Source organism: Tympanuchus pallidicinctus, unplaced genomic scaffold (assembly GCF_026119805.1).
Source record: "Tympanuchus pallidicinctus isolate F22 unplaced genomic scaffold, pur_lepc_1.0 scaffold94, whole genome shotgun sequence".
Taxonomy (NCBI): Eukaryota; Metazoa; Chordata; class Aves; order Galliformes; family Phasianidae; genus Tympanuchus; species Tympanuchus pallidicinctus.
The window spans coordinates 1-23,441 of record NW_026294818.1 but is presented as its reverse complement, the minus strand read 5'-3'; the positions used below and the strand labels follow the sequence as shown (position 1 = coordinate 23,441).

The window sequence follows — 23,441 nt, the reverse complement described above, 5'->3', positions numbered from 1 at the left end:
GCACAGCATGCACCAGTGCAGCATGGTGTTGTGTGCGCCGATGCAGCATGCGGTGCACATCCACAGCACATGCAATGTGCACTCAGGAGGTGTGCAAGATGCATCTGTGCAGCGTGCACTCATCCAGCACACAGTGCATATCCACCCAGCGTGCAACATGCAGTCATGCAGCGTGCGCTTGTGCAGCACGCAGTGCACATCCACACAGTGTGCAGTATGGAGCCATGCAGCATGCAGTATGCACACATGCAGCATGCAATATGCAGACATGCAGTGCACATTGGTGCAGCATGCCGTGCATGTCTATGCAGCGTGCAAGATGCACGCATGCAGCATGCAATATGGAGCTGTGCAGTGTGCGCTGGTGCAGCACGCGGTGCAGATCTGCGCAGTGTGCAATATGCACCCACGCAGCATGCAACACGCACCTGTGCAGCTCACAACTGCATGTTGCCCTGCATGCGTGGCTGCAGCAGGCGCCGCGCTCACACACAGCACGCGCTGCAACTGCACGGCGTGAGCCCGCGGGGATGGGCAGACGGACAGACAGACGCACACACAGACTCACCCCTCCTCAGCACTCTGTTACGGGCGTGCTGGTCCATCACCAAGGGCCGGGGAGGTCGGGGGGCTGGGTGTGCAAAGGGATTCCCAGCAGAACCCAGCAGGCGTTGTGCCAGCAGCCCCAGCAGCAGCACGGCCAGGCACAGAGGCAGCAGCAGCAGCAGCGGCGAGGCCCACATGGTTGCAGCGGGGCAGCGCTGCAGCTCGGATGCAGCACCTCGGGGACGGGGTGGTGTGGATGCAGAGCACCTCGTCTGTGTGTGTGACCCCCAACCCCCCCCCCAAGCTGTCGGATTGGGGGCTTAGGGGGCAGAGCAGCTTATCGCTGCAGCGGCTTACGGACACGGGCTCGCAGCCAGCAGTTTTGCACCCCGTGTGGCAGCACCCCCCCTCCTGTTGTGTCATCCCCCCCCCCCCTGCACACACATCGTGCTGCTGGGACACAGAGCAGCGTGCACGGATGGTGTGTGCGTGCGTGGCACGTGTGCAGCTGTGCAAAAGGGGGGACGCACGGAGCCGGGCAGGCACGGATCTGCGTGTGCAAACTGTGCAAAGCACGCGGGTGTTTGCACACCCTCACACCCAGCCCAGCTCCGCTGCCTGCAGCTGTGCTGACATCTCCTGGCTGCAGGGGGAAGGGCACTGCACACACGTGTGCAAACACACACAAAGTGAGCCCCCCACGCACCCCTCCCCAGCCCCACAAACCCCCTCTGTGTGCTAAAATGGGGCCAAAGATGCGTTTTCAGGGATTAAGGCATCGGTGGGAGAGGGGACGTCGTGGCGGGGGGACGCGCACGGGGGGCGGAAGGGACACGGGTGGCACCGTGCCCACCCTGCGCTGCCCCAGTTCTGTGGGTCTGGGGACACGGGAGCTGCTTTTCTTCTCTTTCACTTTAAGAAAAGGCACAAAAGCGCCACAGAGGGGTGAGGCAAGGATGGGGGGACATGGGGAGGGGGGCGTGGGAAAAGGGGACGTGGGGAAATGGGGACATAGGGGCTCTGAGATGTGGGGACACAGGCATTTGGGAACACGGGGACATGAGGACCCCCGGGTGGGGCAGGGGGACAGAGGGGATGCAGAGATGCAGCACGGAGCCCCCCCTGTCCCCACATCCCCCCATAGCAGCGACAGCAGCACCACTGAAGGTCATTAATTGCGGGCTAATTACAGGTTGGGGTCCTCATTGGGGTCATTGCTATGTGGGGGGGGGCCCGGGCGGGGGGGCACCGAGATGAGTGCAGAGCCCAACCCTGTGGGGTCAGGTGGGGAAACTGAGGCAGGGTCTGCTCATGCGCAGTGCTCTGTGCCGCCACCTGGTGGACGGACAGCGCCGCTGCACCGCCTGGAGGACCTCGGACCACAGAGAGCGCAGTGCAGAGCGGCTCCGGCGGGAGGAGCTCCAACCGTCCTCAAAGACTGGTGGAAGCGTGTGCACAGAGCAGTGGTGCAAGGCTGAGTGTGCACAGAGCAATGCTAAGTGTGCACAGTGCAATGCTGTGTGTGCACAAAGCAATGCTAAGTGTGCACAATGCAATGCTAAGTGTGCACAATGCAAGGCTGAGTGTGCACAGAGCAATGCTAAGTGTGCACAGTGCAATGCTGTGTGTGCACAGAGCAATGCTGTGTGTGCACAATGCAATGCTGTGTGTGCACAATGCAATGCTGTGTGTGCACAGTGCAATGCTAAGTGTGCACAGTGCAATGCTAAGTGTGCACAATGCAAGGCTGAGTGTGCACAGAGCAATGCTAAGTGTGCACAGTGCAATGCTGTGTGTGCACAGAGCAATGCTGTGTGTGCACAGTGCAATGCTGTGTGTGCACAATGCAAGGCTGAGTGTGCACAGAGCAATGCTGTGTGTGCACAGTGCAATGCTAAGTGTGCACAATGCAAGGCTGAGTGTGCACAGAGCAATGCTGTGTGTGCACAGTGCAATGCTAAGTGTGCAAAATGCAAGGCTGAGTGTGCACAGAGCAATGCTAAGTGTGCACAATGCAAGGCTGAGTGTGCACAGTGCAATGCTGTGTGTGCACAGAGCAATGCCTGGCGTGCACAGTGCACAACTTGTGCACACACCTCGTGCTCGCTGGGCACAGACAGCAGCACAGCGGCACCCTTGCTCTCCATGCTCACACACACAGCTGCACGCACACCACTGCACACCCCGCTGCGCCCGTTCCCAGCACCAGGCAGAAGCAGGAGGTGGCTGCAATGAGGTTTATTTTGGGGGTCTGGGGGCAGTGTGAGGGGGGCTGAGGGGCTGAAGATGTTGCAGGACCCCCCACCCCCCAGGCAGTGCTGGGCCACGCAGTCAGCACCGCACCCGGCGCTCAGCACCCAGCAGCACCCATGGGCTCCTCACACAGCGCCTGGCTGCTGGACCGCCGGCCGTACCTGCAACAGGGAGCACAGTGCAAGGGAGCTGTGCATTGCAAGGAGGAAGGCACTGCAACAAGGAAGGCGTTGCAACAAGGAAGTGCAATCAGGAGCTTGCAAGAGCGGGAAAGCTCTTTGCAGCAGGGAGTGTGTTGCAGCAGGAGTTGCGTTGCAACAGGGGCGGTGGCACAGCAGCTGGATGGGTTGCAGTGAGGGGGGCTGGGTTGCAGCATGGAATGGGCTGGTGTTGCAAAAGTGGGGCAGCTGCAAGAGGAAAGCACGTTGCAACAGGAGGTGCATTGCAACGGGGCAGCATGCTGCAACGAGGAAGGCGTTGCAGCAAGGATCTGAGTGCAGTGGGCAAGCAGGTTGCAGGAGGGAGAGCATTGCAGCGAGTGCAAGCAGGCAAGTGGGTTGCAAGAAGGAGAGGATTGCATTGGGGAGCGCATTGCAAGGGGGGGCAATTTGCTTTGGGAAATGGCGTTGCAAGGAAGAGTTGCAATGGCGGGGGTGTTGCAAAAAGGGATGTGTTGCGATGGGAGAGCATTGCAATAGGAGAGCATTGCAATAGGACAGCATTGCAATAGGACAGCATTGCAGTAGGACAGCATTGCAATAGGAGAGCATTGCAATAGGAGAGCATTGCAGTAGGACAGCATTGCAGTAGGAGAGCATTGCAATAGGACAGCATTGCAGTAGGACAGCATTGCAGTAGGACAGCATTGCAGTAGGAGAGCATTGCAATAGGAGAGCATTGCAGTAGGACAGCATTGCAGTAGGAGAGCATTGCAATAGGAGAGCATTGCAGTAGGACAGCATTGCAGTAGGAGAGCATTGCAATAGGAGAGCATTGCAGTAGGACAGCATTGCAGTAGGAGAGCATTGCAATAGGAGAGCATTGCAGTAGGACAGCATTGCAGTAGGACAGCATTGCAGTAGGAGAGCATTGCAATAGGAGAGCATTGCAGTAGGACAGCATTGCAGTAGGACAGCATTGCAATAGGAGAGCATTGCAGTAGGACAGCATTGCAGTAGGAGAGCATTGCAATAGGAGAGCATTGCAATAGGACAGCATTGCAGTAGGACAGCATTGCAGTAGGAGAGCATTGCAATAGGAGAGCATTGCAGTAGGACAGCATTGCAGTAGGAGAGCATTGCAATAGGAGAGCATTGCAGTAGGACAGCATTGCAATAGGAGAGCATTGCAATAGGACAGCATTGCAGTAGGACAGCATTGCAGTAGGAGAGCATTGCAGTAGGACAGCATTGCAGTAGGACAGCATTGCAATAGGAGAGCATTGCAATAGGACAGCATTGCAGTAGGACAGCATTGCAGTAGGACAGCATTGCAGTAGGACAGCATTGCAGTAGGACAGCATTGCAGCCCTGCTGCTCACCGGTGCCGTGTGACCACGTTGAGGTACTGCTGCAGGTCGTTGTAGAAGCGGATGAGGTCCTCCACAGGAGCATCGTCCCCAGGGTAGCTGGGCTGCGAGGGGCCGGCGGCGGCGTGGGGCGCAGCGAGCAGCAGCAGGCTGCAGGCCAGCAGCAGCAGCGGCGCAGCCCGGCGGGGTGGCATGGCTGCAGCGCAGCAGCGCAGTGTCAGCTGGGCCCTGCACACCTTGTGCCCGCACTCCCTGCTCAGCGGCCCATTTCTGCCCCATTTCTGCCCCATTTCTGCCCCATTTCTGCCCCATTTCTGCCCCGCTTCTGCTGCTCACCTGATTCCTCAGGACGTGGCACAGGGACACGACGGCAGCACTGGTGGCGGCTCCGATCCCTCAGTGGCACCGCTGCCGTGCCGAGCTGCCCTTATATCCCATCCCTCACCCCCCCCCCCCCCGGGCTCTGTCCCCTGCTGATGTCACCCCGGTTGCGTTGCCAGGGAGGATGGGGGGCGCGGGGAGAAGGGATGGAGGGGGTTGGGGGGGGACGGGGACGGCTGGCCCCTCGCCGTGCCCTGGTTAATGTTTGACTCTAGGGATGGGGGTCCGTGGGGGGGCGAGGGGGTGGTTGCTGTCTTCAGAGTGGTTCCGTCCTGGGGATGGACAGATGGACAGCAACACCGGGACGGATGGACAGAGGGTGCAGCCATGGCGGGGGGACAGATGGCAGCAGGACGGGGGGACATCGGGGGGGCAGGAGGTGAACGAATGGCTGCAGGCAGCATGGGGGGCAGCAGCTGGAACCCCCCGCTCGTGGCTGTGAGTGGCCATCCGCCATGGCCAGGCTGGGAGGTCAGAGGGATTTGGGGTGGGGGGCTCAGAGGGGCTTGGGGGGGGTTCAGCCCAGACACGGCCCAGACAGCCCCCAATGGCCGCAGCCCCCCCAGGGACCCCACAGCACGGCACACGTGGCAGCCAACACACGGCGCCGCCCAGCACCCTCACAGCCCAGCGCGCCCCCCGTGTCCCCAGGCAGCGCAGACCCCTCACCCACCCCTGTTTCCCCCCCCCCTGCTCAGTGCACCCAGCGCCCCCTCCCGAGTTTCCACACCAGTACAGCTCAATGCTGACACCCCCCAACACCCCCCATCCTCTCCTGCACCCCTCTCTCCTCCTATCCATCCCTCCACCCTCCGCATCCCTCTGTCATCCCCTCCTGCATCCCTCCATCCCCTCCTTCATCCCCCCCTCCATCCCCAAATCCCTTTTCCCACCAACTCCTGCATCCCTCCATCCCCACCTGAGTCCCCCCCACATCCCCCATCCTCCTTTCCATCCCTATATCCACTTCTCCATCTCTCCACCCTCTGCATCCCTCTATCTGTCATCCCCTCCTGCATCCCTCCATCCTCTCCTCCATCCCTCCCTCCCTCCTTTTCCATCCCTCCATCCCTTTTTCCACCCTCGCCCCCTCCTCCCTCCTTCCCTACGCCCCACACCCCCCGTCCCCTCCTGCACCCCTCCATCCCCCCCTCCATCCTCTCCACCCCCCTGTATCCCCTGCTACGTCCCTTTCATCTCTGCCTCCATCCACCCCTCCACCCATCCACCCCTCCCACCCCCCAGTTTCTCTGCCATCCCAACCTGCACAACCACAGTCCCTCCCTCCCCCCTTTTCCATCCCTCCACCCCTTTTTCCACCCTCTCCCTCCTTCCCTGCCCCCACACCTCCATCCCCTCCTGCATCCTTCCATCCCCATCTGAGCCCCCCCCCCCAAACCCCCCATCCTCTCCTCCATCCCCAAATCCCATTTTCCATCCTCTCCCTCCCCTCCACATCCCCTCCTCCATCCCTTTCACCTCTGCCCCCCATCCATCCCTATACCCCCTCCCTCCCCCCCCACTCCCTCCCTAATTTCCACCCCCCCCCCCCAGCACACACAGCCACACTGGTGCCCACATCATGCTCTTTATTGCCACTGGCAGCAGCGTGTGGGGGCCACACGGGACCCCCCCCAGCAGATGGGATCTGTGTGTGTGTCTGTGTGTCTGTGTGTCTGTGTGCCCCCCCCTCGTTCATGGGACACCCCTGGGCTCTGGGGGTCCCCCCATGCAGTGCTCATGCAGCCCCCAGTGCTGCACCCTCAACTCAGATGGGAGCAACACGGAGAGATGGGGACAATTTGTGGGGTGGGGGGATATGGGGGGAGGGATTGGGGTAATGGGGGTCACCAGGCGGAGTCATCGTGGATGTCGGACCTGTGGGGACAGCAGGGGTTACGTGTGGGGACACAGCTTGGGGGGTCGGGGGGGGGTCAAGGGTGGGGGGGAGGTGATGATGCTCACCACGGCGCGTCGCTGCGGGGACCCGCGGGCTGCACCAACACTGCAGGCACGGAGCTGCTGCGCTTCCCGTAGCTGTGGGGACGTGCAAAGGGCTGCACGTGGGTGTGCAAATAATGGGAGCGCGGGGGGGTGCAAGCAGGAGCTCAGGGACGTGGACATGGGAGCGGGGCGGGTGTGCAAAGGGGAGAATGGGGGCGTGCAAATGGGGCTCATGGGTGGGCAGTGGGGAGCATGGGGGGGGGGGGCAGGTGGCCGTGCAAACGGGGCCGTGCGAGGCTGCAGGCGGGATCGCATCTGTGGGAGCGGGTGGGTGTGCAAAGGGGAGCTCACGGGTGTGCAAACGGCTGCACGCAAGCGAGGGGGAGCCTGCGGGTGTGCAAAGGGGAGCACGCGGTTCTGCTGCAAACGACAGGTCGTGGGCGTGCAAATTGGGGGGGGGCACAAAGCGTGCAAGGGGAGCGCGGGGACGCGCAAAGGGGAGCGGGCAGGTGTGAGAAGGGGAGCCAGCGGGTGGGCAAACGGGCGGCCGTGAGCGCGCAAACGGCCCCGCACGGCGCTCACCGCTGCCGCGTGACCAGGTTGATGTAATGGCGCAGCGCGGAGAAATACTGCGCGATCTCCTCGGGCGACGCCGCGTCTCCGGGGTTTTCGGGTTTCGGTGGATACGCGGCCGCGCAGAGCAGCGCGCAAAGCGCCAAGGCGGGCAGAAGGCGGAGCGCGGCCAGAGGCATCTGGGACGGATGGCGGCCAGGGGGGGGCGGGGGAAAGGTCAAAGCGGTGCCCCCCCCCCCACCTCCAGGAACCCGCGACCCTCGGGGTCCCATCCGACCCGAAGCCGCTCTGTCGGTTCCGTGTTGTCCCCTCCTCCCCCCCATTGGGATCCCCCACAGGTCAGAGCGTGGATGTATCCCTCGTCACTGCGACACCCCCCAAAAGGGACCCCCCCAAAGGGGACCTGTCACCCCAAATGGGCACCCCCAAAAGGGGGACACCCCACCCAAAAGGGACCCCCCCCCCCCAAAATGGGGACATCCGCCCAAAGGGGACCCCCCACCAAAAGGGACACCCCCCAAAAAGGAACAGGATACCCTCCACAGGGACCCTCCCCAAAAGGGGACACCCCCCCAAAAATGGATCTGTCACCCAAAAGGGACCCCCTCTAAAAGGGACCCCCCCCCCAAAGGGACATCCCCCCAGAAGTGACCAAAAAGGGACGCCCCCCAAAATGGACACCCTCGAAAGGGGACCCCTCCTCAAAGGCGACCTCCCCCTCCCCCCCAAAAGGGGACACCCCCAAAAGGAACCCCCTCCAAAAGGGAACCATTCCAAAATGGACATCCCACCCAAAAGGGACCCCCTACAAAAGGGAAACTCCCCCCAAAAGGGGGCACCCCCCCAAAATGGACCCCTTCCCCCAAAGGGGACCTTTTCCAAAGACCCCCCCCCCCCCAAAAAGCAAAACTTCTCCCCCACCCAGCACCCACTCAAGGTTGCGCTCCCACCCCCGGGACCCCCATCTCCCCCATAGGACAACTTCCCCCCACAGACCCTCAAGGAGACAATCTCCCCATCCCACAGACCCCCCCCCCAACATCCCCATCCCCAGGGGACCCCTCCGTCCCCGGCAGCCCCCCCCCATCTGCCCCCTTACTCACAGTGCCAGGCAGTGGGGTGACAGCACAGGGGACGCCAACCAGCCGCCGTGCCCTCCCTGCTTTTATAGCCTCCGGGGGGGCCCGGCTCCTCCCTCCCTCCCTCCCTCGACCCAACACAGCGAGGACCCCGCAGCCCCCCCCCCTCTGGCTCTGCTGCACTCTCGGTGCCCCCCCCCCCCCCGTGTGGCTCACGGATGGAGGAATGGTGAAAGGTGTGGGGGTCGATGTCACACACAGATGTGGCACAGGGACACGGAATGGCCGCGGTGCAGGGAGGGGGTGCAGATGGGACACAGGGACGTGGCACAAAGGACAGAGATGCCGCACAGGGACACGGCACAGGTAAAGGACAGGGATACAGCAGGGAGGTGGCACAGACGTGGCACACGGATGGAGCAAGGATGCGGCACAGGGAGGTGACACAGCACGTGGATGTGGCTGTGACATGGGGACATGGCACGGACGTGGCACAGACATATGGCACAAACATGGCACAGATTGGGGACAGGAACACGGCACAGGGGCAGCATGGGGACATGGCATGAATGTGGCACTGGGTCACAGCACGGGGACATGATACAGACATGGCACAAACATGGCACAGGGACGTGGCATGGATGTGGCACATGGACACAGCACAGATGTGACACAGGGACACAGCATGGCTGTAGCACATACATGGCACAGGGACGTGACATAGATGTGGCACTGGGACATGGCACAGCATCAACATGGCACAGATATGACACAAACATGGCACAGGAACGTGGCACAGCACAGGACAGGAGCATGGCAGGGATGTGGCACAGGGACATGAGAGCACGGCACAGACATGGCGCTGGGACACGGCACAGGGACGGCACCAACATGGCACAGGGACGGAGTACAGGGACACGGCACAGGAACGTGGCACAAACGTGGCACAGCATGGATGTGGCACAGACATGACACAAACATGGCACAGACAGCACAGGGACACGGCACAAGTATGGCAGAGACATGGCACAGATATGGCACAGGGACACGGCATGGATGTGGCACAAACGTGGCACATGGACATGGCACAGACATGGCACAGACACGGCACAGACACGGCACACGGTCATGGCACAAACGAGGCACAGACATGACACAACCATGGCACAGGGACCCAGCCACAGTACCAACAAAGCCACAACACCCGTGAGAGGCACAGGAGGTGACAGCGGCACACAGACAGGGGGACATCAATCACACAGAGGGACAACGGGCACGGCCAGCCCCGGGGCAGCGGGCAGGACAGCGCGCAGAGCCTCTGCTGCCTCAGTTTCCCTCCCCCTCGGCACCCAGCAGAGCACGGAGCCGCGCAGCGCCGCCACTTCATCACTGCCGCCACCTCCGCAGGATGGATGAGCTGCCCTTTCTGCTCCCCCCTCGCCCCCCCAGCCCGCGTTAATTCGTTATGGATTTGGTATTAACGAGCAATCACCCATCTGAGGCCGTGACGCACGACGTGGGGGTCAACAGAACCAAATCGGGGGGGGGGGCAAGGCTGTGTCTCTGGATGGGGAGCAGCAGGGATGGGATGCGGGGACGCGGTGCTGGCTGAGCTGCACGCCCGGCAGGAGGGGACGCGGCCGCGCTGCCGTGACCCGGCCAAGCAGCAGCATGGGCTCAGCTCGTGGCGGTGCCACCACGGGGCTCCCGGCCCCACGGCTGCGCGCAGCCCGGTGAGCAGCGCGCGTCGCCCCGCGTCCCGCAGGGCTCGTTTGGTGCCACGCTGAGCCGCGGGCGCGGAGGTGGCCAAAGGCGCCCCGTGTCACACGCACAGAGCGGGGCCGCAGCTGTGATCCGCGGATGGCATCGACCGCCTCGATGTCACCTTTCGCGTCCCCTGAGGGGAATTGGATCGGTGCAGCCGCGTGCCGGGGACACCGAGGGCGAACCCAGCGCTGCCGGACCCCCATCCCACCCGAGGGGGGGCACAAGGGCTGCCGCCCATCCCCATCACCCCCAGAGGGACCGGGAGAGAGGCAGCGCCGCTCCCAGCACCATCGATGTCCTCAGGCGGAGGGGGGGTCGGCACAGCTTCTACGTGCCCCCCCCAGCACCGACCCCAGCACCGGGGAGGGGGGGGAAGAGACGGAAGCGACGTTTCTGCTCCATTTCCCCCAGGTGACAGCAAACAGCCGTTTTCCAAAGGTCACGCGATGGCTCCGGCAGCGGGGGCAGCGCGGCTGTGGGGAGGGGGGGAGGTGGGACGCGGCCCCCCCCGGCTCCGTGCAGGGACAGCAAACAGGCGCTGCCGCCTCCCCGCTCTTTATGGCCCTGCTCTTTCCGCCGGAGACGCATTAAGGGCCCCGCAGCCCTTATCAGCCCCTATCAGCCCCGGCAGCGCCTGTTTGCTCGGCTCCACGCGCTTCCGATGAGCCGACAGGGACGGTGGGGACAAGGAGGACGCGGTCAGCCCCTCCCCGCACCCCCACCGCAGCAGCCAGAAGCCCAGCAGCACGAAGAGGGAAGCCGCCCCCCCCCCCCCAGGGCACCCCCTGCCTCGGTTTCCCCACCTCGAGGAGGGGGGCACCCCATAGCGGGGCCCAGAGCGCCCCCACGAGGCACCACCCGACGGAGCACAAGGATTTCTCCTTCCGCCGGTCCAGAAAAAGGGGGGAGTGGGGATTTCAGGCCTCTTTGGAGCCCCCCCCCCCGCAGCAGGGCACAGCCACCACCTCGTCCTGTTATCAAATATTTACATATTTTAAAAAAAAAAAATAATGATCATCATCATAATAAATAGCAATCCTTCCAATAAAATAACCCCAAAGAAGGCGTCCAATGCGCCGTCCCCAAGTCCCGCTCAGCCGTCGGTGGCCAGGATGACGACGGCGCCGAAGATGCCCACGTTCTGCCCGATGAGCTTCATCTGGTTCCAGAACTCCACGCGCCGCGCCTCGTGCCAGTAACCGATGTTGCCATCGATGAGGAGGATGGCGAGAGGCAGCAGCACGGCCAGGACCTGCGCCGCCACCCGCACGTAGTAACCGGAGAGGAAGGCCAAAGCCAGGAGGCCGTAGAGCACGAAGAGGAGCTGCAGGGTGAGCTCGCCCCCCAGGATGTGGTTCAGGTAAGCCAGGCGGTCCTCCTTGCTGTGCTGCAGCGAGTAGGCCTGCGGGAGGGGGGCTGCGGCTGTGGGATGGGTTCGGTGCCGTCGCCTCCCGCCCCCCCGGTGCCCCCCGTACCTGGCAGATGAGGTAGATGCCCAGGAAGACCTGGCCTGTGGACTGCAGAGAGCGGCTGCGGGGCTTCTGCCGGTACAGCTCGCCTGCACCGCTGGCCAGGATGAGGAAACCGCCGATGATGGCGATGGTCCGGGAGTACATGCGCACCTGGGGGGGCCACCGTCGGCGCTGAGCCCCCCGGGGATGGGGAAGGGAGTCCCTGGGGGTGCGTGGGGGGGGGTCTCACCTTCAGCCAGTCGCCGTAGTGCACCTGGCCGCCGACGTGTGAGGCGTACGTGGCCACGGCGAGCTGCAGGGCGGCCCCCAGGGCGAACCAGCGGCGCTTCACCCCGAAGGACATGAAGCTGGCACACAGCACGGCCACCCCCATGTCCACATACAGGTATGGCACCGGGATGTCAGGCTTCCTGGGGGTGGGGGCACGGCAGCTCCAGCCCCGCTGGCACCCCCTGCTCCCATCCCCACGCCACATCTGCACACCCCGCCCCCTCCCAGGGTTCCCTTCCCATCAGCTCTCCATTCTTGAGGCCTACACGACCGCCGGAGCCACCAGCTGCCCCAAGACCCCCAGCCCCACGGTTGCCCCAAGCCCCCCAATGCTACTTCTGGAGAACCTCAGCTGCCCCACGCTAACCAGCATCCATGGCCCCACACCAATCGCGGCCTCTTCGGCCCCAGGGCTCTGCCAACATCCTGCACCCCACACATCCCCCATGCCCCAACCCCAGCTGCCCCACACTTAACTTAGGCTCCTCCAGCTGCATCACAGCAACCCTCAGCCCCTCCTTCACCACGCTTAACTCGTGGCACACAGCTGCCCCACACCTGCCCCACCGACTCCCACTCCCCATACCAACCCAAGATCCTTCTGCTGCCCCACAGCAACCTTTGCCCCCTTACTTAATCCAAGCCCCACACACCCACTCAGTCTCCCTTAGGTGTCCCACGCTAAACTCCAGATGCCCCATAGCAGCCCCTAGGTTGCTCCATAGGTGCCCTATACACAACCTAGAACCCCTACCGCCCCACACCAATCCCAGTGCCCCCCAACTAACCCACACTTAACCCAATGCCTCCCCTCCCAGAACGATGCCAGCTGCCTTGTACCCAGCTTCCCCATAGTGACCCCAGTGTCCCCCAGATGCCCCCCACCCACCCCAGACTCCTTACTTCCCCCAGTCCCACCCCACCTGCCCCACACTCCCCCATACCCATGCTCGGTCTCCCCTGGCTGCCCCACACTTGATTCCAGCGCCCACCATCAACCTCACACCCACCCCCGTACCCCCCAGCTGCCCCACACCCACCCCACGCCCCCAGCTTACCCCAATTCCCCGCAGCTGAGCCGCAATTAACCCAGACATCACCGCACCCACACTCACCCTCTCCCCCCAGCAGCCGCCCCACACTCAACCCCCGCCCCCCCTCGGCCCTCCGCGGCTCATCTCACCCTCCCCGCTCCCCCGCTCCCTTCCCCCGCACCGCCGCCCGTCGGCCCGCTCGGCGCACAGCAGCAGCCCGCTGAAGCAGTGCCAGAAAGGGAAGCGGGTCAGCAGCACCCCGCCGCCCGCCGTCAGCAGCCGCAGCGCCCGCCGCCTCCACCCGCGCCCCGCCGCCATTTCGGGGTGGCCTGAAACCGGAAGGCCTAGTGAAGGAGCCGGAAGTCCTTTGCGCACTGCGCCGGAAGTCCCGCCGCCGGAAATCGTGGGGCGGGACTTCCGGCGCGGCCCGGTGTCCCCTCACAAACCCACATCGCCACACCGGTGATGGTTAAAAAAATCTCGGGTTTTATTGTTTTTTTTTTTTTTTTGCTAAACAATACTAAAAAAATTTTTCTTTTTTTTTCCTTTTTTTTTTTCTTTTTTTTGCCTTTTCTTTGTTTTTTTTTTTTTGTTTTTTTTTTTTTTCTTCTCAAACTCCAGAAGGCAGGGCTTGAATTAAACTTTTTTTTTTGTTTTTTTTTTTTGAGCCATTTCTTCTCTTCAAAAACAGAACAAAAAAAAAAATAAAAAAAAAATTCAAACAAAGAGGGAGGAGGGGGAGAATCATGGCAAAAAAAAAAAAGAAAGACAGTAAAAAATGAAGGAAATGGGGAAAATTGAACAGAAAGAGGGACCTCCCCCCTCCCCCCCCCCCCAGAAATGAAGTTTGGGCTCTTTGGGTGAAAACGTGGGGATTCGGGTGGTTTTGTTGTGGGTTTTTTGTTTCCTTTTCTTTTTTGCCATGATCCCAAGAGAACTGCCGGAAGCAGAAAATATTTAAAGAACATTTTAATATATATTCATATATATCTTTAAAGATAAGAAAAATAGGACTAATTCAAGCCTTGCCCTGTGCAAACAAAATTAAAAGAGGAGCCTGCGGGTCGCAGGTCCCGGCTCGGGGCTGCTGCTGCTTAGTTTTATTTTTGGAGGCGTTCTGGGGGGAGGAAACGGGAGCTGCTCCCTTTGGGGGGGGGCGAAGGACCCCCTTTGGAAAAATAAAGGGGGTGATGGGGAGAGGGGATCCAAAAATAAAAGTAACCGAGCGCGAGCAGCCGATGGGAAAGAAACCATGGCGGACAAAAGAAAGTCTGTTAGTCAAGTAATGCATGAGCTTTTAAATTATTCTCTTTTTTTTTTTTTTTTCTTTTTTTTTTTTTTTTTCTTTTTTTTGTGTGTGTGTGTGTGTTGGTTTTTGTTTTGTTTTCGTTTGTTTAAAGTCTAAGGTTTGGAATCGGCGAGCTGCCCCGTTCCGCAGGCAGGACATCGGTGCCGGCAGGCCTCAGGACGACAGGGCGCTCTCCTTCTGTGTTTGCTGTGCTTGTGAACGCTGCATTACCTTTTGGCTTTCCACATCTCTAAAGTGTTTCTCGACCTGTGGGTGGGGAGGGGCTCAGCACGGCCGAGGAGGGGAGGGGGGGTGACCCCCACTGCCCCCCCCCATTTTGCTGTACTCACTATTTTGCGTACGTGCCCCAGCGCGCTGCCCTCTTTGCCTTTACAGTTTTCCACCTGGTACGGGGGGGCGATGACGACTTCTTCCATCACAACTATGTTCTTCTCCTGCCATTTACAGTCCTTAATGCTGCGGGGGTGGGGGGCAGAAGGATCAGCCCAGCCGTGTCCCCCTCCCCCCCGTTCCCATTCCACCACCCAACGCATCCCGCTGACCGCCTGCAGGTTTTTGGGGGTGACACCAAACAACGCAGCCCCCCCCCCCCCCCCCTCCTCCAGGCCATGTGGGGACCCCGAAAGCACAGTGTGGGTGTGGGGGAGGCACAGAGACTCACGTCTTGTGGATGGTCTGGAAGAGCTGCTGTCCCTCCAGGGAGACCCCCGCACTGATGGCGTACGCCTGGCTCAGCTTCTCCTCCTTCTCCATCCGTGCTTTGTTGGCGAGCTGGGGGGGGGGGGGGCACAGAGATGCTGCACACGCTGCCTGCGCCCCACACCGCCCCCAAGGATGGCTGCACACCCACCAGCTTTCCCTCTGCCTCTCCCCAGTTATCAGGTGCCGTTTCAGCTCCCAGCCACCTTCATGCTAACGCGCGACAACCTGGGCAAGCTGAGTCCGAACCGACCACAGCATCAAGGCTTGGAGGTATGAGCAACTTTACCCCAGAGCAGTTACTGCAGCCCAAAAAAGGTAACAGCAACAACAACAAAGTCAGCTTTTTGGGAACAGCAGCAGCAATCCCTCTGGCCTCACACAGTCCATGTGCAGGGAGGCCTCCGCTGGGGCTCACGCTGACGCAGCGCAAGCAGCCATGAGCAAGGAGCAGGGCGCCCAGCACACAAGGCCATGGAGGCTCCCAGCTCCTTCAAGAGCTCGTGGAGAAGCAGCAAAAGGTCCAGGGCTTCCCCTCAGCCCTCGCATGGAGCCTCTCCCCCTCACCCTGGCTGCTGAGAAGCACTGCAGACACTGAACAGCTGCTGACAACGCTGCATCCCAAACGGCAGCAGTGACCCCTCTGCAAGCCCGCTCCGGGTCCAAAAAGCCCAATTTCTCAGGGAGAATCGGGCACTTCCTGCAGCAAACACTGCTCATCCCTCCAGCACAGCTTCGCTTTGCCTTCTCACCCAAACACTGCGACCCACAGCACCCAGGGCTGCAGCTGTGAGCCACGAGCCACACCGCTGGCAGCACAGCGATGCCCTGCAGGGAAAGGACCCAAAAGTTCCTCTCCCGTTTGCCCCGGCCAGACCAGAACAAGAGGTGCCACCTGCCAGCCCCCAGCCTGCAGCACCCCTACGGCTTCTTCACTTCCACTCAGCACTGGGACCTTTCCTCAGCTCCGTGCCCTCGTGCACAAATGGCCGAGTCACCGCCCCTCTCCGGCCCCATTGGCGCGAGTGGCAGAACTGCTGGGACAGCCCCTGGCACCAGGAGCAGAACAGGGCGCTGAGCACAGCACTGCAGGGCACCAAACCCTGCACCACCACCATCGCCATCCCCCCCCCCATCTGCTCCTGCCCCACAGCTCCAGCACCGCCTGCAACACTACAGCAAGGATTTCGATGCCAGGAAGTCCGAAGAGAGAACGTGAGAAGCGGCGCCACGTCGGGTGCTGCCCACCTCCCAGCCACGTCCCTCTGTGCCATCACTGCATCTTCACAGCATTTGTGCCATCTGAAATCTGTCTGCTTGCTCATCCGGGGAGGGGGAAACTGCCAGGCAGGGGACGTCCAGCCGCTGCCACCACCAGGCGCGGGGACACGGCTGCTGCCACGAGAAGCTTCCAGGTGGGAAAAGGAGGAACCCCCCTGCAGCCTCGCAACCCTCAGGGCTGCGTCCCAAAGGCGTGGGCTCAGCTTCCCTTCATCACCTGCCCCCCCCCCTTTTTGAGGAGGACGCACAAAAAGCCGCTCCTCAAAACTCAGACGACAGCTGGGCTTCACAGCTCCTGTGCCACCCCTCCGCCAGGGGGCCGCGCCAGAAATTCTGCTTCTGAAGCCGAGCAGCATCCATGCAGAGAGGGCAGCGACCTCCCACGGCTTCTCCCTGCCCCCAGGAGCACAGAACGCAGGCTGATGCGTTCAGCCAGCAGGCGCTGCGTGAGCGGGGCAAGAGTTCAAAGGGCAAGGAGCAGAAAGAGAGCCTGAGCTGCGCCCCTCCTCGAGGGAAGCCCTCCTGCGCTGCCCACAGCCACAGAAGCTCCTGGCTGAGCAGCCCCACAGCACAGAGGCCCACGGGTCGCACAGACCCCCAAGCCCTGAACGGAAGCTGCACGGAGTCACAAACGACACAGGCTTGCAGTTAAAAGCCAACCCAGCGCTGCCAGCACGGCCTCCCCCAGCCCACAGGCGGCCCCCAGCCCACCCCAGTCACCTTCTTACCTTGCTAACATTGAGTGAAGCTAAAGGAGGAGGGGTTTCCGTGCGGTCGTTAATTATTTCCACTTCTGAAACATACTGTAGGTTTACAAGCAGGATGTCTGCGTGGTTGGGCTTCCCACTGGAAGAAGGGCATTCTGGAGGGACGAAGCATTAAGGAAAACAAACCCAGGCAGAGAGGTGCTGAGCACAGAGAGCCAGCAGGTGGTTTTCCATTGAGTTTTCCACCATCGCTGCCCCAGCTCTGCCAACCTGCAGGACCCCCAAACTCTCCTTTGACTCACTGGATGCTGACGTGCTTTTCCCAACTACAGCAGAGATGTTTTCAGCCCCAAACTGCCACGACTGCACCGCACACAAGCTGGGATATCGTGTGATCTCCTCCAAGAAACCTGAGGTGCAGCTGCCCCGTTCTGAGCAGTGCAATGCGCTCCCTTAGGCACTGGCTGCTCTGCAAGTGAACCCAACCACCACCCTACCTCAAACTCACACAATTTTCTCCCCCAGCTGCTTCCTCTGGCAGGCAATAGCTGAGCCCACAGCCTCCCCAGGAGGACAGGAGCTCCTCACCTTCCTCACCACCCGGGTTTGCTGTGCTTGGTGCCGCAGCACGGCTGGGAAACGTAAACGAGACAACGGTGCACCACCCCCAGAAAACCTTTCCAGAACCGACACCAATTCCTGAGCAATCTGTTCCCAGGGAGCTGCACTGCAGGCCCTCGCTGCTGTCTCCCATTGAAGAGCAGCCCGTGGGGCTCAGCCCTCCTCAGCCCCACACGCCACAAAGCCCTCGTGAGCAAACACATTTCTGCACAGCACACGGCACGAGGGATGTGGCGCAAGAGTCTCTTCCCTGAGAGGATGAGATCACAGCAGATCTGAGGTTGGAACGGACCCACAAGGAGCAGCAGGTCTGACCCCTGGCTCCACACAGCACCACCCAGAAACGAAACCTTACAGCTGAGAACGGAGGCTGAGTCAGAACCGCCTGCTGCTGGGCATCTCTGGGGGTCCCGTTCCCCCTCCAGAGCTGCGGGACGTTTCCCACAACGCTCCAACACTCCTCACTGATGCAGCCTGCAGACGGGGACCTCCTGCAGCTCCTGCCCTCTCTCACAGCTCCAGAATCAGCCCTGCGGCCACAGAATCACCTCAAAGTTCCTCCAGCCTCTTTCAGTACCATCCCTGGGCTCCACGTTTGCCTTCACGAGCTTCCTGCAGTCCCTCTTCATGCTCTGCACCAGCCCACCCCCCTCTTGCTCTCACATCACTGCCAGGTTAAAAAGATAAAGCGCATCCTAGTGCATACACACACACACAGCGATGCATTTTAAGGCCTGAGCACTGCCCTCCTGCTCCCTCCACACAAGGCCTGGGCAATGCCAGAGCTCTCTCTCCTTCCCCACAGCATTTCTCCTCCACCTCAGTCACAACCAGGGCTCCCCTGTACCCCCCCATGCGCCCTTAGAAGACTCCTCCCGCCCTCCCCAGATCTCACTGAGCCCTGCTCACCACGCTGCTGCCTCTCTCTGCAATCCCAAACAAGCGCTATCCCCAACCAGAGCCTCCCCCAAGCTCCTCCTGGCCTCAGAATCCCCCCCTAGCCCCCCCACCCCCCCAGGGCCTCACGGTGCTCTGTCCAAAGCCCCCCAGGAGGTCCCAATCGATGCTCCCCGATCCCCCCCAGCAGGGCTGCCCCCTCTCCAGAAGCACCCTGCATCCCCACCCCACCCCTTGCTCACTGCTCTATGGATCCCCTCCCTCCCCAACAGCCCCTCTATCCACCCCTCACCCCCCAAGCTCCCTTGTCCTACAGGACCCCAATAACCCCCCCCACAGATCACACTCCCCAGTAGCCCCATCGGAAGCCTCCCAACACCTCCTCCCTCGATAACATCCCCCCTCCACAGCGCCCTCCACCACCCAGCAAACCCCCACAGATCCCCTCTTCTCCTCCCCCTCCCCCCCCAACCCTCTCCATACATCTCTCCACTTCACAGGAACTCCGTTACAGAATCACAGAGTCGCACAACATCCCAAGCTGGAACGGACCCCTCGACCCTCCTCCCCACTCCCCAGCATCCCCCAATACACCCCAAGCTCCACCAAACCCCCATCGCACACCCCCTCACCCCCCAATAACCCCCCCACCCCACCGACCCCCTCCAAACACCCCCTCAGCCCCGATACCCCCTCCCCACCAGCCCCCCTCTCCCCAATAACCCCACACGGACCTCTCACCCCATCCCTAAACCCCTCACCCCTCCCCCGCCCAACCCCCATCCCCCTCCACCCCCCCCTTTCAGCCCCCCCCCATCCCCTCAGTGAGGCCGGGCCGCGGTTCGCTGTATCGCCGGCCCCGTGGCGGCGCGGCGGATGGATACTGAGCGCCAGCATCTTGCTGGGGTAATCGAAGGCGACGACCTCGCCCTGCAGGCGCTGCTCCTGGCAGGTGCGGCACGACACCTGGCTGCCCACGCTGAAGCACTCGCCCGGCGCCGCCATTTTCTCTCAGCCCGCAGCGGCCGCCGCGGCTCGGCTCGGCCAAGGGGGGGGCGGGGCGCCGCTCGACGTCACCGCGCTGCGTGATGACGTCGCGCGTCCAACCCCCCCCGCGCGCGCGCGTGCGCGCGCTGCGCGCCGACGTCGCCTCGCCGCGCCGCGCGCCGCCGCGGGGCGGGGTGACCTTGGAATGGCGAGGGCTTTTTGACCCTCGTGCCGCTCCGTAGCGGTCGTTTCGCCGGCGCCGCAAGGCCTGCCGGGAAGTGTAGGAGGAAGAGGCGGTTAGCGGCCTGCCCGCGGGGAGGGCTGCAGGGACCCCGGCCCCCGGGTGAGGCCCCAAACCGCCCTGCGAGCTCCTAGGCCGGCCCGGGCCCCGCCCGCTGCCTCCCCGAGCCGTAACGGCCCGATGCGGGGTTTCCTGAGCGGGGAGAGGGCTGACGGGTCGCTCTGCGGGTCCTTCGGGGGGCCCCCATCGCTGCGCTGTGCCCAGGGCTGCGCGGCTCGGCCCCGTGTCCGCACCGAGCCTCTCCCGTGCGGTGCTTTTGTGCCCGCCAGCCCGTTATCCGTTTTCCTCTCTCCATCCCCATCGTCCCCATTATCCCCATCCCATTCCCCATCCCCTCCTCCATCCCCATTTCCCATCTCCACCCCTCCCTCCATCCCTCCCCCATCCCATCCCCATTATCCTCATCCCGATATCCATTCCCACTCCCCATCCTTTCCCCACCGTTCCCATCCCCATCCCATTCTCTGCATCCCCATCCATCTTCTTCCTCTACCCATCCCCACCATCCCCATTCCCCATCCCATTCCCCATCCCACCCCCATCCTCCCCTTACCCAGGACCCCTCCCTGACTCTCTCCCTCCCCACAGCCCACAGCATGGAGGCCCTACACATCTCTGGGATCCACCTCGCCGAGTTGCTGCAGGCCGGGCCGCCGTGGCTGGAAAACTTCTGGCTCACCATCACCTCCGTGGCCGACCCCAAATGCATCTTCACCGTGTGCTTCCCGCTCGCCTATTTCCTCGACCGCAAGGTGGGGGTGGCAGTGCTGTGGGTCGGGCTGGTGGCCGAGTGGCTCAACGTGGTCCTCAAATGGTGAGAGCACAGCCTGTGCCGCTGGGTCCTGCAGGGCTGGGGGATCCACGGCCCCACAGCCGCCCTCCTGCTGCTGCCCGCAGCCCCCAAACCCTCGGGGGCCGTGTGGGGCGCTGAGGCTTTGGGCTGCATCCATTCACTGCTCTGCTCTGTCCCTCCCTCTCAGGTTTTTATTTGGGGAACGCCCGTTCTGGTGGATCCATGAGTCGGGCTTTGCCAGCCAGCAGCCACTCACACTGCGTCAGTTCCCCGTCAGCTGCGAAACGGGACCAGGTGAGCTGTGTGTGTCCCTGCAGAGCACCTGGGGGTTCCATCCTGGTGACTCCAGGGACACAGCGGGGAGAGTGTGGAACTGAAAGCACACAAGGCACTGTACAACACCGGGCTGCTGGCTTCAAGGGACACCCAGGGGCTCCTTGGTGTCAGTGCTTAGCATAAGCAGGACGGTGAGAGCCCTTCCTGCCAAGCTGGCACTGGGGAAAGCGTTTCCTGCATCAGTTCCCCGCCTGTAGGACAGATTTATTTACTCTCTTGCTCTGTGAGGAAATACTCTGGGTCCCGCCTTCCTCCCTGGCAGCGCAGAGGTGGGCAGGGCAGCCTGGGGATCCCAGTGCTGGCGGGATGGGGCAGCCAGGGGTTGGCAGCAGAGCTGAGAAGTGACCAGCAGGGAACAGGATGGGCTGGCACAGCTCTGGGGCCAGGAGACCCATGAGGCAGTCTGCACCGGGCTTCTTTTCTGCCACAGCTCTGTGCCTCTTGGTTTTGGGGGCTTGCAGGTCTCCTTGCTCCCCTATTTGAGCATCTCGTGCTTTGCAGGCAGCCCCTCCGGCCACTGCATGATCACTGGGGCAGCACTGTGGCCGCTGGTGACTGCACTGACAGCATTGGCATCCCGACACTCCAAGAGGTGAGAGCTGGGGCACTCCTGGAGTCCCCAGAAGGCATTTTGGGGGGGGAAGAGGGAGATGCACTGCAGGGCTCTTTCTGCTGGGCTGGATGGGGAACGCAACTCTGGCTGCTGTGGATCCGCTCACCCAGCTCACCTCTCGCAGCCTGGTGCTGAAGCTGATCCCCTTCAGTGCCTACACGCTGCTGCTGCTGGCCGTGGGCCTCTCACGGGTCTTTGTCCTCGCTCACTTTCCCCACCAGGTGCTCGGTGGCATTGTGGCAGGTGAGCGGGGCGAGGGTCCCCCCCTCCCATCCCCTCCAGGAGCCCCCACATCCGTCCTCAAATCCCCCCCCCAACCCGTCTCTGCTCTCCCCGCAGGGGCTGCCCTGGGCTGGGGCCTGCAGGCTCACACCCCGGCCACGCGCTCTCTGGGTTTCTTTGCTGCCACATCCCTGGGGCTGCTGCTGGGCACGGTCGCTCTGCACAGCCTCATGGTTGCTGCTGGCGTTGACATCGACTGGTGAGCAGCTGTGGGGAGCGGCTGGGGGGGCTCAGAGCCCCGGGGGGGGAAGGGGTTCATCCCTGAGAACTGACTCCACAACAGAGAGGGAAGGCAAAGGGGGGAGGAGGGGGAGGGCACAGCGATCTGCCCCCCCCCTGGCGGCTGGAGCTCACAGAATCACAGAACTGTAGGGGTTGGAAGGGACCTCCAGAGCTCATCGAGTCCAACCCCCTGCCCAAGCAGTTCCTACAGCAGGTCGCACAGGTCGGCATCCAGGCAGGTCTGGAACATCTCCAGAGCAGGAGACTCCACCACCTCCCTGCACAGCCTGTTCCAGTGCTCCTCACCTCACTGCACAGCCGTTCCTTCGAACCGCGAATGTTTTTGCCCTCGATTTCCAAAGGGACCACCGGCCTTACCATGCATTTCCCAAGGCCTCCACGGGCTGAGATCGGCCCCCCAAAGCAGCGCCCAACCCCTTCCCCCGCCCATCGGGGAGGGCTCTCGGCTTCACCCCACCTCTCTCCCCGTTCAGGTCCATCCGTTTGGCCACCGCTTGGTGCAAGGACCCCTCCTGGCTGCGCCTCGACACGCGGCCCTTCGCCTCCATCTGCCGCGTGGCCGGCAGCGCGCTGGGGCTGGGCTTCGCAGCCGGAGACCCCCAGCGCTGGGATAAACCGTTGCCCCCCCGGCAGCGAGCAGCCTGCGCCGTGTTGGCTTTGGCGGCCGTTCGGGGGCTGCAGCACATCCCCCAGCCCCAGCAGGTGACACTGTGGTACGCCTCCAGCTTCCTCAAATACGCTGCCGGGCCCGGGCTGGTGGCTGTGCTGCTGCCCCGCATCGCCCGCATCGTCGCCCGCCCCGAGGGCTCCCCGCACGCTGAATAGCGGGGTGGGGGGTTGGGGGGGGGATCCCCGACTTCGGCACGGTGAGCCCCGCGTGGCCCCAGCGCCCCGTCTCCGAACGCCGTGCCAATCCTCTCCGAACGGGGGCAGCCCTCACTCCTCAGCCCCCCAGGTTCCTCTTAGGAGGGGGCAACCCCCAACCAACCCCCCCCTCCTCCAACCTGCCCCCATTTCCTCCCCCTGGGGGGGGGCACCGCTCATCCCCTCATCCCTGCCTGCCCCCAATAAAGGCGCTGTTACACTCCACCGCCGCCCCAAAACTCTTTGGGGGGGGGAGGAGGGGGGGGGGGGGGGGTTGGGCACAAGGACGCGGCCCCCCCCAACCCTCAGGCTGCGCCCCCCACGCCCACGGCTATTGCCAGAAACAGTTTTATTTATACAAGGACGAACATCGGTGACATCTTACAAAATACTCCAACCCATATCGAGAGGCGGCGGACGGACAGAAAGAAACGGCGAGGGGGGGGGGTGATGATGGGGAGGGGGGGGTGGGAAGCAGTGACCCAAAGCAGGGCAGCCTCACTCTCAGGAAGGCCTGACCCCCCCCCCCCAATTCCACCTGCATTGGGAGAACAGGGCAGCACCCCCCCCCCCAAAATGATGATGGGGAGAGGAGGGGGGGGCGCTCAGTCCATTAAATTGAGGACCTGCTCCCCCCCCCGCAGCACAACACTGCCACATA

At 62.4% G+C, this 23,441-nt stretch overlaps 5 protein-coding genes across 5 annotated transcripts; 1 reads left to right on the top strand and 4 right to left on the bottom strand.

Moving 5' to 3' along the window:
• Positions 1-2,896: 2,896 nt before the first annotated feature.
• Positions 2,897-4,521, bottom strand: LOC128074717 (pancreatic hormone-like). The gene is made up of 2 exons (XM_052670777.1): positions 4,340-4,521; positions 2,897-2,960 (listed from the first exon to the last, which is right to left on the bottom strand). The coding sequence occupies exons 1-2, from the start codon at positions 4,519-4,521 to the stop codon at positions 2,897-2,899; spliced, it is 246 nt and encodes an 81-aa protein (XP_052526737.1).
• Positions 4,522-6,521: 2,000 nt separating this feature from the next.
• On the bottom strand, positions 6,522-8,379 carry LOC128074715 (pancreatic propolypeptide YG-like). The gene is made up of 4 exons (XM_052670776.1): positions 8,329-8,379; positions 7,235-7,404; positions 6,674-6,745; positions 6,522-6,586 (listed from the first exon to the last, which is right to left on the bottom strand). Exons 2-4 carry the CDS (start codon positions 7,402-7,404, stop codon positions 6,556-6,558), a joined length of 273 nt encoding a protein of 90 aa, XP_052526736.1. The 5' UTR covers positions 8,329-8,379; the 3' UTR covers positions 6,522-6,555.
• Positions 8,380-11,040: 2,661 nt separating this feature from the next.
• Positions 11,041-13,248, bottom strand: TMEM101 (transmembrane protein 101). The gene is made up of 4 exons (XM_052670779.1): positions 13,029-13,248; positions 11,773-11,953; positions 11,547-11,693; positions 11,041-11,473 (listed from the first exon to the last, which is right to left on the bottom strand). Exons 1-4 carry the CDS (start codon positions 13,163-13,165, stop codon positions 11,165-11,167), a joined length of 774 nt encoding a protein of 257 aa, XP_052526739.1. The 5' UTR covers positions 13,166-13,248; the 3' UTR covers positions 11,041-11,164.
• Positions 13,249-13,801: 553 nt separating this feature from the next.
• LSM12 (LSM12 homolog) lies at positions 13,802-19,428 on the bottom strand. The gene is made up of 5 exons (XM_052670781.1): positions 19,246-19,428; positions 16,865-16,998; positions 14,818-14,927; positions 14,486-14,612; positions 13,802-14,402 (listed from the first exon to the last, which is right to left on the bottom strand). Exons 1-5 carry the CDS (start codon positions 19,364-19,366, stop codon positions 14,310-14,312), a joined length of 585 nt encoding a protein of 194 aa, XP_052526741.1. The 5' UTR covers positions 19,367-19,428; the 3' UTR covers positions 13,802-14,309.
• Positions 19,429-19,567: 139 nt separating this feature from the next.
• On the top strand, positions 19,568-23,005 carry G6PC3 (glucose-6-phosphatase catalytic subunit 3). Its single transcript, XM_052670783.1, has 7 exons — positions 19,568-19,691; positions 20,238-20,463; positions 20,630-20,736; positions 21,280-21,370; positions 21,516-21,634; positions 21,731-21,872; positions 22,390-23,005. The coding sequence occupies exons 2-7, from the start codon at positions 20,246-20,248 to the stop codon at positions 22,739-22,741; spliced, it is 1,029 nt and encodes a 342-aa protein (XP_052526743.1). The 5' UTR covers positions 19,568-19,691; positions 20,238-20,245; the 3' UTR covers positions 22,742-23,005.
• Positions 23,006-23,441: the final 436 nt, after the last annotated feature.

Coding starts and splice junctions, on each gene's coding strand:
- TMEM101 (XM_052670779.1), bottom strand. CDS start 13,165: ATGGCGGCGGGGCGCGGGTGGAGGCGGCGGGCGCTGCGGCTGCTGACG. Junction 11,954..13,028: donor GAGCGGGCCGACGGGCGGCG/GTGCGGGGGAAG, acceptor CCCCACCCCCAG/GAAGCCTGACATCCCGGTGC. Junction 11,694..11,772: donor ACTACGGCGACTGGCTGAAG/GTGAGACCCCCC, acceptor TGGCCCCCCCAG/GTGCGCATGTACTCCCGGAC.
- LSM12 (XM_052670781.1), bottom strand. CDS start 19,366: ATGGCGGCGCCGGGCGAGTGCTTCAGCGTGGGCAGCCAGGTGTCGTGC. Junction 16,999..19,245: donor CAGCAAGATGCTGGCGCTCA/GTATCCATCCGC, acceptor TCGTCCCTCCAG/AATGCCCTTCTTCCAGTGGG. Junction 14,928..16,864: donor CTTCACTCAATGTTAGCAAG/GTAAGAAGGTGA, acceptor CCCCCCCCCCAG/CTCGCCAACAAAGCACGGAT.
- LOC128074715 (XM_052670776.1), bottom strand. CDS start 7,404: ATGCCTCTGGCCGCGCTCCGCCTTCTGCCCGCCTTGGCGCTTTGCGCG. Junction 6,746..7,234: donor AACCTGGTCACGCGGCAGCG/GTGAGCGCCGTG, acceptor ACGTCCCCACAG/CTACGGGAAGCGCAGCAGCT. Junction 6,587..6,673: donor CCCCGCAGCGACGCGCCGTG/GTGAGCATCATC, acceptor CTGTCCCCACAG/GTCCGACATCCACGATGACT.
- LOC128074717 (XM_052670777.1), bottom strand. CDS start 4,521: ATGCCACCCCGCCGGGCTGCGCCGCTGCTGCTGCTGGCCTGCAGCCTG. Junction 2,961..4,339: donor AACGTGGTCACACGGCACCG/GTGAGCAGCAGG, acceptor TCCCTGTTGCAG/GTACGGCCGGCGGTCCAGCA.
- G6PC3 (XM_052670783.1), top strand. CDS start 20,246: ATGGAGGCCCTACACATCTCTGGGATCCACCTCGCCGAGTTGCTGCAG. Junction 20,737..21,279: donor CAGCTGCGAAACGGGACCAG/GTGAGCTGTGTG, acceptor CGTGCTTTGCAG/GCAGCCCCTCCGGCCACTGC. Junction 21,371..21,515: donor GCATCCCGACACTCCAAGAG/GTGAGAGCTGGG, acceptor CACCTCTCGCAG/CCTGGTGCTGAAGCTGATCC.